Source organism: Zootoca vivipara, chromosome 1 (genome assembly GCF_963506605.1).
Source record: "Zootoca vivipara chromosome 1, rZooViv1.1, whole genome shotgun sequence".
In the NCBI taxonomy this organism is placed as follows: Eukaryota; Metazoa; Chordata; class Lepidosauria; order Squamata; family Lacertidae; genus Zootoca; species Zootoca vivipara.
In genome coordinates, this window is record NC_083276.1 from 68,164,042 (window position 1) to 68,175,224 (window position 11,183).

The 11,183-nt window shown below is 46.8% G+C and overlaps 1 protein-coding gene across 2 annotated transcripts in view; it reads right to left on the minus strand.

Moving 5' to 3' along the window:
• SWAP70 (switching B cell complex subunit SWAP70) overlaps positions 1 to 11,183 on the minus strand; it is a 108,655-nt gene extending 97,472 nt beyond the window's left edge. For both annotated transcript variants that reach the window (XR_009557731.1, XM_035119357.2), the window contains exons 1-2: positions 10,985 to 11,183; positions 1,378 to 1,518 (exon numbers count right to left, since the gene is read on the minus strand). Coding sequence is in view for 1 of the 2 variants with exons in the window: in XM_035119357.2 (XP_034975248.1) it covers positions 1,378 to 1,518; positions 10,985 to 11,083 (240 nt within the window). In the remaining variant the exon portion in view is untranslated. The remainder of the gene's footprint in view (positions 1 to 1,377; positions 1,519 to 10,984) is intronic.

Genomic DNA, 11,183 nt, shown 5'->3' on the forward strand with positions numbered 1-11,183 from the left:
GGCGGGGAAGTATAGAAGACTTGCTCAAATGTTACTTGGCCCTTGTTATACAAAGTGCCAGTGTTCATCGCCTGAGAATGCTACCCATATCTATCAAACATGACAAAACAATAAAGATGTAATGCCCAAAGGTGATTAATCCTTAAACCACTGGCATGACAGTTAAATAAAATTCAAATAAGTGCAACTTGTGTTCAGAAACAGGCTGCATGCCAATTACCAGGAAGAGGTGAAGTTAAGTGGCAGAATGCAAGCCTTGTATCTCAAAGGTCCAAGGTTCATTCTTAGCATCTCTGGTTATAAGGGACTACGGAAGCAGGGCTGGTAAGAACTTTTGTCCAAGATCAGACAGAGGTGGGGAGTCGACTATTGTTCTATGACACACAGAAGTTTAAAGGTTCTGTCTCTGATATCAAATGGTGGTGAGTGTGTGCATTTAAGGATTTTCGGCTGCAAGGTTGGGAAAGCCCGTCACAGTGAATTCTGGACTAAACGAGCCCATCTCCTGATCCTGCAAATCACCAGCTCTCTTGGGTGGAGGGGAGTGGGTGTAATTCAGCATTTCGCATGATGCCCACTTGAGAGCTGCATAGCTGATAGTGTGGGAGGGGAAAGGAAGAGGAAGGAAACAATATTACAGTTTTATCTGTATCTTGATAGCTAAACAAGAAGCTGATGACAATCAAGACACTGACCAAGTCATCACCGCCTTTCAGAAAATCCAGAAATCAGTGAAACAGAACCATTAAAATGAAATGAAACAGACTTCTAGAAGTTCTCACTGCAGTCAAACGTAACTACAGTTACCAACCAGAAAGTTGGCCTTCCTTGGGTTCCTCCACTCAAGAACATTGCCTTTGCTTTAAAAAAATTCAGTGTCATTAAATTGTACCTAATTTATTTGCAGGTCCATCTCTATTATCCAGACTTTCCTACACTCATTTTTGAGAGGGGGGGGGGACAGGTTTTGTAGAAGGTTTTTTTAAAAAATATTCTCATTTAAAAAGAAAAAGTCAAATCAATATTGGTAAGCTACAACACCAGACATGTTCATGACTACAAGATGCTTGTAGCATGTCTGGGACTCTTTTTTAGCCTATCATTACCTGTACAGCAGTTGGATTTAAGAGTTGCTTCACACATGGCAGAAATTAGCAGATGTGTACCTGGATTCCACATCTAACACACACTCTCTTTTCACAGTTTATGTTACTTTTCCTTTTCTGAATTGTATTCAAGAATCTGGAGAAGAGCTGTGTCTTTCTTTGCCTTTCTTTGCACGTTCATTCTTTTTATTGGTATGTAGCAATGATATTTGAAATTGGGGAGAGTGAAGAATTCAGGACAGTATATATACACAGAACTGGAGGCACATACCTTTTCCAAGATGAATCTGTTTAAATAAGGCATATAACCCTGATTTGAAACAGGGCCTTCATCATCATCCCTAAAGTGCTCTTCTAAGGCTACTGGGTCATGTGGGACATTCAGCAATGTACACAAGTTGTGAGAAAGGACCTAAAAAAAAAAACCAAGTGAGAAAATAAATGAGAATGCAACAATATACAGCAAAACCATACACATTGGTTAATTTGATGATAGTCCACTTCTCAATATCACAGGTTATACAGACCCGCTGTACTATTGACTAGTTGGCAATGTACTTCCTTATATTTATTATGGATGCATTTCTTCTTCTAAGCTGAAATTTCCAGGTGATTATCAGTTTCAGAGCAGTGGTGGACATTGGGGTTTCAAATTCCAGCAACGTTTGGCGCCCCCTTGTCTCTCACCTTCCATTCTACATGATAGTTGTGGCGCGCACCCCGAGGCACCACCAAGGCTGCATGCCCAGTGCGACCAAGCCAGTCACGCTCCCCTAAATCCTCCTCTGTTCAGAGAGGTGCTGTTTCCAAGTTCTGCTCTCCCCACTCCACTTTGGCCAAATTCTCACAAAGCAGCAGATATGGTAATGAGCCTGCGTCTCAACTCAAGCACTTCAGACTGCAGCTGAAGGATCACGTGCTGGAATGCTTCCTCATGAAAAAGGTTCTTAAACACTGAAATCAACCACATCCAAGGGACAGCTCCACAATAACTCCTCACCCAACTCTCTGTATAAATTTCTTTTAAAAAAAAAAATTGAAACTTTCAGTCATGCAAGTCCACACCTGCTGTCTGGGGACTGTCATGTGAATTTCCACATCTGCTGTGTGCAAGGTCAAACACCTGAAGGGACCATGAATAAGGTGGTAAGCATGCTACTTCAGACCACAGGTGGAGTTTGCAATAAATTAGCATAGCAAGAAGATACTCTAAACCAGGGGTCGGTCCACTGTCCCTCAGATCTTGTGGGGAGTGGTGCAGGAAAGGGCTCCGGAGAGGGGCTGCTTTAAATGGCGGCCGCTTGAGAGGGGTGCTCAGCCAACCATGGCTCCTGTGTCTTGCAAGCAGCAGGGGCTGGTGGTGGTGGAGAGACGATGAGTGGCATGCGGAAGGGCTCCAGAGAGGGACTGCTTTAAATGGCGGCCACTCGAGCAATTACGCTGCTGCTGCTGGCACCAATTAAAGCCCAGGCCCTTTCCTCCACAGGGCGAGTAGAAGCCAGGAGGCGGCACTGCCGCAGTGTGTGTGTGGGGGGGATGGCACAGCCCGAACAATCAGAATCAGATCCACGCCGATCCACACGGTGATTCCCAGACTGTCCGCGGGCTGGATCCAGAAGGCAATTGGGCCAGATCTGGCCGCTGGGCCTTAGTTTGCCGACCCATGCTCTAAACCTATGTCTGCAGGGTATGGTCTGAAAGCATACAAGACCACTAACCTGCTGAAGGTAAGCAAGTCTGGTCAGTACCTTGGATGAGTGAGTGCTACCACTTTGAATTCCATGACAGAAGAAAGTTGGGATATAAATGGGGAGGGGATATCGATATAATTAACCTAGCTGAGCTGTAATCGGCTGCTTAAAAAGTGGCTTTTGGAGGAGGAGGAGGAGGAGGAGGAGGAGAAGAAGAAGAAGAGGAGGAGGAGGAGGAGGAGGAGGAGGAGGAGGAGGAGGAGGAGGAGGAGGAGGAAGAGGAGGAGTTTGGATTTGATATCCTGCTTTATCACTACCCGAAGGAGTCTCAAAGCGGCTAACAATCTCCTTTCCCCTCCTCCCCCACAACAGACACCCTGTGAGGTGGGTGGGGCTGAGAGACTTCAGAGAAGTGTGACTAGCCCAAGGTCACCCAGCAGCTGCATGTGGAGGAGCGGAGATGCGAACCCGGTTTCCCAGATTACGAGTCTACCGCTCATAACCACTACAACACACTGGAGCAAGATGCTAATAACATAAATAAGAAACTAGTAAGCCGGTTGTTTGTTTGTTTGTTTGTTTAAAAACAAACTAAATATTTGCAGTAAGGGCTTTTGTCAGATGCTGGAATGATACATAGGAATCTTGGTATCAAAAGGGTCTGGCAAGGAGGATTTCTGGAAAAACTTGCAAGCAAAATGAAAATATTAAAGGGACCACGGTACTTCTGTTAGAACCTGGTGGGACTTTATTGATTATAAAATACCAATAGAAGAGATATAGGAAGAGAACATTTGTGGACTTTGCAGTGAAGCAGATATTGTTCTTCCTTCTTGTAAGGTTCCCAACAAGTGGTCCGCGGACCCCCAGGGGTCCGCGAGCTATGCCAGAGGGGTCCGCAAGATCACCTCCCCAAGATGCGCGTACCGAGCGGCACGCGCGCAGCGGGAGCGCCACGCACTGCTGCCGCGGCGTGGCGCCCCTAGCAATCCGCTCCGCCGACTCGGGAGTCTCCTTGGGTCTCCTCAGAGGAGGAGGCGCCACGCCGAAAGCCCCAGAGCTCGCTTGCCTCCTTCCCGCCCTCTCCCTGCCTGTGGCCAGCAGCTCCAGACGCTGTTCTGTGGAGTTTTTGGCGTGGCTCCGCCTCCTCCGAGGAGACCCAATGAGACTCCCGAGTCGGCGCCCCTGCTCCCTCAATTCACCTCGGCAGCTGCGCCTTCCCCTCCCCCACCCCATTCCACCGCCCACCCCTACCCCACTGTTTTTTGGGGTGGTGGTCTTACCCCCTCTGTCAGTGATGGAGCAGTGCGGGCGCCATACAAATCAGCCCCCTTTGCACAGAAGGGTGGCTGGGTGGGAGAAGCCCACGGAACACAGGCGCTCTAGCCCCGAAGAGGCTGTCACCTTGCTTGCAAAAGCAACAGCCTCTCCCGGGCTGAGCCGCCTGCCTGCCTTCTGTTGGCTCTCCTTAAAGCAAGCGAAGTAATTGCTTTAGAGGAGCCCACGGAACACAGGCGCTCTAGCCCCGAAGAGGCTGTAGCTCTGCTTGCAAAAGCAACAGCCTCTCCCGGGCTGAGCCGCCTGCCTTCCCTGCCTGCCTTCCGTTGGAACGCAGGCACGGAAGGCAGGAGGAGCACTTTTGGGATGCCCCATTCCCCCCTGCTGCCAGTTACCAAGCCTGCTCCGCTTGCTTTGCTGCGAGCTGGGAGGGGTGGTGGTGGACGGGAGCTCCTGTCAGTCCGTCCCTTCTCCCAGCTCGCTGTACCAGCAAGAAAAGCAAGAGCCGCTTGGGCGCTGTGCGCGGCTCTCCCTCCCTCTCTCCCTCTCTTTCTTTCTCTGACTCCTTCCTCCCTCCCTCCCTCCCTCCCTCTCTCTTTCACCCCTTCTTTCCTTAGCATTTGCTAATTTCCACCCGCTGCTTCTTGTCAGCTTCTTCTCTTGGGAACCTTTCCTAAAAATGGTCAACAACTTTGGGGGTCCCCCGCCTAAAAAAGGTTGTCAATTCTTGGGAATTTTTTGGGGGGGGGCGCCGGAGGGATCTTCGCACCACGGCGCTGGATATGTTTCACTCAGCCAAAATTGTTTAATAAAAAGGTGCTAATGGAGCCAAAAGTTATTTTCTGCTGACTAGTAGGCAGGTAGAGATTTGCAGTCAGATTTCAGAGTGAAAGTTTCAAGTTTGGAACCTAATATTTCAGAAATAATGAACTCAAAGGACAGATTTAACTCATCTCATTAAGAACTGAAAATTAAAACTAACTGTATACTGATGGAGTACTCTGTTGTAACTGTAAAAAACGTATAAAAAAGACTCTTAATTTGGCTCTCACTTTTTAATTTTAGGATTAGGAATTAATGGGGGTCCTTGTCACAATAGCGGCTCGATGAGGGGTCCTCGAGAAAATTTTGTTGGGAACCCCTGTTGTAATACATATAATACAAATGTAACAGACACATGACATAAATTTATTTGCATAGGTGTATTTCCTGTTTATGTATGCATTTATATTAAACTGTTTTTAAATAAAAAGCTTAATTGGGATATTAGGAAGTTCAGCCTATCTCAAAAGGGAAGATTTTTTTGCAAATACAGTAATTATTTTTCTAGGGTTCACATGGTTGTTGAGTAACTTTCTACATAAAAAGCTCTTACAGTTAAATTTCACATCTGCCTTAATGGCACAACCTTCATGTTAAAAACTTAGGCCATCAGCCAAATTCCAAACTTCAACATTAACTATTAACTACTGAATAGGTTCCCAGTGTACACCTCAGCCTCCATGCCCAACTAACTTTTTCTGAGGTTTATTTCATCCTTACCTACAACAGCAAGGGCAGCAAGCTTAGTACGCCAGTGTACAAATCTGAGAAGCACTGAGATACCACCAAACAAGGTGCAACCACAGAGCTCATAAAAGTCCTTCTTTCATCCTCTTTTTCCTCACACATACTCGTGACAGTGGCCAGATTACTGCCACCATAGTAGATTTACTTTTGGAGATGGAGTTTTAAAAAGTAGTAATGTGAATCAGCTTCAGAATCCAGCAGTGCAAGTCCTCATTAACCAGACCACATTTATAGCCAGACTCCTTGGGTGACATCATATGCATAACAGTGTGTTTTAGAAAAGCATGTTCTATAGCCTTCTTTCAATTCATGGAGAGGAATTTCAGCTTGCCAGACAGAGTTATTCCCCCCTCTCCTCTCTCTGCACAATGTTCTGGGGGTGCTCCCAAACACCCCAGAACCAGTTTGGGGGAGCACATGAGGAGAGGGGGGAAATCCATTGTACAATCATAAGTCCTTGTGCAGGCCTTCCACTGATAGGACTCCTTAGTTGAATCCTGCCCATTAAATTTAATTTCTAGGTGTTTCGTTCAGTCCAAGTGACATATAAATAATACCAAGTTCCACAATGCCATGGAGCACTGCAATGTGTGTTATTTCCTTAATATAACTTAATAAGCTTCTTGCCAAATGTAATCAACTTCTACTAGCGGAACTTCCTCCTGTGTGCAAAGCCTTGTCTCACTGAGTCTAATAATTATTCTCTTTGAATGAATTGCATGATTCTTGTCAGAAAGTCAGGTTTCAACCTTAAAATTACAGAAACATTAGTAAGGTGTAATAGCGCTGGGATGAAAAACCGACAGGGTACCCATGAAGACTATAGTGAGTAATCTATAATTCCATCCAGAAGAGAAACGCTGTGATTTTACTATGTTGATGTCTGAAAATGCAAATACAGTAATGGAACGAAACTTCTAGTATTCTAGAAGGAAAATGTAATAAATACACTAAGCTCCATCAATCCTACATGATGTGACTTCATCATAAAGCAGTGCAAGAGCTGGTGTGATGCATACAACCTTAACTGAGAAGCATCTTAATTCTCCAACTCCTTGCTTAAACGGCAGGATTTTTTCCTCAAGGACTGTCAACATGAAAAGCAGGAGAAAATTTACACTATAGCTTCACATAGACATTGGATATACCAGTACCCCATCATACTAGAGGCTATTCAGAGTTACAAATATGGGGAAAGAACAGAAAACACAAATACTTTCTGTACCCTACACTTCTCCATAATGCCCAAAATATAACACATCATGTCTCCCCCTGACTAAGGTGAGCATGCATCTGATGCAGTGACAGCTTGCATCTCTCACTGTTTAAGCGGTGGGGGGTGGGTGGGTGGCAAGATATAAACATTCTGTTTGGGACATTACAGAGAAGTACAAGGAACAAGAAGAGCAAGGTGTTTGTACTTCTCTTGGTCAGTCTATGTACACCATAATGTCCAAAACCACTTCCAAATTCCAAGGCAACAATTTCAGCATTTGTAATCTAAGTACATGAGTTTTTGACTAGGTTGAGAGTCTGCAACTCCAGACATTATGCAAAATGTTCTAAATGTTTTTCAAGTTGGCGCTATTCTGCCCAAGAACAGTTGTACAGAACAGGACCAAACAACACACAAGTAAATCAATATACCACACAGAGGAAGAGCTGGTGGGGTTGTTTTCCCTTACAGATGCAGATAAGAGTTCAGAAATAATCATGTTTGCTCTCACAGCTCCACAGCATACCAAGTCCCCTCAGTTTCATTGTACAGCTAGAAAGACTGCTCTGAGCTATTGAAAGGGTTCAGTTTGGCCATCAACAGCACAGACTACAGCTGGCCCAGTAATCGGCACAATGACCTACTGTCTGAAGCATCCCACAGGTGTAGAGCCCTATTCAAAACATTTTTCAGAGTTGGCTTAACCAGAGGAATTTAGGGCCAAAAGTGTCTGATGGAGTGTGCCCAGATTCAAAGATCAAAGTTCCACAAACTGTGTGAGAGTTCTGTGGAGAACACTCCTCAGAGTATGTGGAAAGAAAAAGAACAGACCCTCTTCACTACTTCTCCTGTTTGTACTTGAATAAGAGAGCAGTATAGAATCTCTGCCTCCCCAATATTGGCAGGCTCCACACAGAGCTGGAACAAAGCCAGTTCTTTTATTTGGGTGCCTGAATGTTGTGGGCCACTGGGGTAGAAAGAAAATTGTTGGCCACAACAAACAACTAAAGTGGGAGGGGGCAGGATCTGAGGCATTCTTATGGTGCAAAGGATGAAATCAAGTTTGTTAGCTATGAAACACAAAAATGGAAGAACTGTGATAGTAAAACAGCACATATTACTTAGCTCCAATACAATTGTGCCTGGCAGCCCCAATCGTGGCCTGGGATAGCCTGTACCACGTGCTGTACATCTACAAAGCACAGAAATATGTACAACAATAATCACCAATTATCGTTCATTAATATTTCAAGAGACATTTGAGAGGCAACAGGATTCTAGGGTGCAAATTTGTGCTTCAGACCAAGAGCTGTTCACGTTGGATCTTTAGCATGACATAACTACTCACCTAATAATTTTTTGATGCAAGGAAGAAAAGGTTATCTTCCCAAGCAACCAGGGCCGTCTTAAGCGGGTCGGGCGCCTGGGCGCCATGGTGCGCAGATCGCTCCGGCGCCCCCGCCCCGTTTCTTCACGCGGCTGGTGGGCGGGTGCAGCGCGCAGTGTGGTATCCACACGGCTTTGCCGCGCTGTGTCCCCCTGCCGACCCGGCGCCCTGCACAACCCAGCCTACCCCTAGAGCCGGCCCTGCAAGCAACTCAAATAGTTTGCCTTTGCTTCAGAGCAGCCTGCTAGCCCACTTCAGTGTTTAGAACAGCAGGCTACACGGGAGAAAGAACCATTGTTCAATGGCAGAACACATGCTTTGTTTGTATTGTATGCAGAAGGCCCTGGGTTCAACCCCTGCCATCTCCAATTAGAAGAATCAGGTAAAAGGTGGTGGAGAAGTCATCTGTCTGATACTCTGGAGAGCTGCCGGTGGTCAGCGTAAAGTAATACTTAGCTAGACGAGTAAACAGCCAAACCTGGTAAAAACTGTTTCTTCGTAAACTGTTCCAGAAACCCAAGTCCAGTCCTACCACTGGATATAAATGAATTAGGAAGCAGACAACAACAAGCAAGGATGTTCTAGAGGAAGACAAAGACATTTTGGTATCTGAAGCAGAAAAGACAAACAGACTTCTACAAGGTGGTAAATATAGGAACAAAAATAGAAAGCTGTATTACACAGAGCCAAACCACTAGCCCATTCAGCTCAGTTTTGTCTACAGCGAGTGGCAGCAGTGGTTCTCCATGATTTCAGACTGGAAGTCTTCTCACAGCCCTAGCTGAAGATAAGCAGGCTTGAATCTGGGACCTTCTGCATGCAAAGCAGATGCTCTGTCTCACAGCTACAGCCCTTCTAAGTATGATAATTAGCTGCTACACAGCTTAAAGTTTGCCAAATTCAGCCACCTAAAGCAAGCCTTCTCACCCCACCTAACCACCCAAGGGATTAATTATAACAATCAAACCATACAACTGGTACTGAAGTGATTTGGACCATAATCCAATAATACTTTTTTGATGTGCCTAATAAATTTATCTGCAGCTACTTCTAAAGCAGTTACTCTAGTTCCACTACTTTAAATGGGTTATTGCTACTTCCTAGGTTCTAACAGATTGTTCCCATGACTGCAGCATGGTGAACGATCTGTGAGATGACACATGGCAAAGCTTGTCACACAACACTGCACAGTTCCACTGAACCTACTATGACTGACAGTCAACACACCACTAGGGTTGTGTCAAATGGCCCTGACTGGCAAGGCTCACAGAAAATGTAACACATCAGGTGTAAATGTTATACTAGTCAAGTTAACCCATCCTTTTGAATTGGCTAAGATACAGGGCAGCCAAACAAAAGAGCAACTCTGACTTAATGGCACCTTTATTAAGACACTTGACAAAAAAAAGCAACCATTTACTTCCCTTTCAACATTTGTCATAGAACATATTACTTGATCAACATTGTCTAGTAGCTTTAAATCTCCCATGTCACACTGAGAAAACCAGCCGGTCTGAGTAATAGTATTACTTTATCGATGATGAGCCTTTTATTAAGTGAGCCAAACAGCTTTTGAGTCTCACCACACCTGCTTCCTTTCAAGACTCAGCCCTCGTGGAGCTCCTTCTTTGATGGGCATGAAAACTCATCTTGGGCACCCAAGCAGTTTAAACAAATCATCTCGTTAAAGCAAAACCTTCGCTAACCTGTTACGCAAGGAGCTCAAACGCCAAGGCTGTTACTTTCCATTCCCTGGGAGACCCTTGCAGAAGGCCACTACCTCAGTCAGTGGTAGAGCATCTTACTTGCAGAAGGCCCTCCTGCCCTGTTCAATCCCCAGCATCTCCAGGTAGGGCTGGGGCAGACTCCTGCCTGAAGAGCCAGTCAGCGGGATGGGCCTGACTCAGTATAAGGCAGCTTCCTGTGCTCCTAAATACGGTAGGAAACTGTTTCTCCTTCCTTGCTTCTGAGATGGAGAAATTGAGCCCAGAGCAGCTCTGAACAATGAGGGGTGACAACTCCCTGGAAAAGACCCTGATGTTGGTAAAGATTGAGGGCACTAGGAGAAGGGGACGACAGAAGACGAGATGGTTGGACAGTGTTCTCGAAGCTACGAACATGAGTTTGACCAAACTGCGGGAGGCAGTGCAAGACAAGAGTGCCTGGCGTGCTCTGGTCCACCATGGGGTCACGAAGAGTCCGACACGACTAAACAACAACAACACAAGTCCAGGCCCTGAGGAGGAAGTCCCCGTTACCTATATTAATTCCACCAGGGGAGCTTTTACCCATATTAATAATGCTGCAATGGGTGGTCGTCTCACCAGATTTGGAGGAGGTGAACACTTTGCTCCCTTAGACCAAGAAAGGGGACGCCGCCTGTTTTGCAAGACAGACCGGGGGATTTCGGGGGGGAACCCTGCTCTTTGCCCTTCCTTTCTATTCAGTTCCCAAAAGCGAAGCGAAGCGCTCTCCGAGGTGCCGCGTCTGGAGAGCCCCGCTCAACCACCCAGTTTCTGCCACGCCAGCCAGCCAGTCCGTAGTTCCTTCCTCTCTTTCTCTCTCTCCCCGCCGCCCCGCCACTTCCCCCCGGGCCAGCCGCCTAGAGCGCTCCGGAAAAAGGGAAGTGCTTCGCCGCCGGGAAGGCAGAAAGCGTCGGCCACCGACAGCCCAGGAGGCAGGAGCCTTCCCGGCGCCCTCGAGGCAGGAGGGCCTGGCTGCCTCCCTCCTGACTTGCCTTGAGCTGCGACTTGGAGACTTTGCCGCTTCTGTCCAAGTCGAGGGCGGTGAAAGCGTGCCAGATGGGCTTGAGCAGCTCGTCCTTCGGGCTCCCCATGGCCCGCCAGCTGCAGCGACTCCGCGGCGCTCGCTCGCGCCTCCTCGCGCCTTTCTCTCCCCGGCGGAGGCTGCAGTGACACGGGCGGCCGCCTCGACCT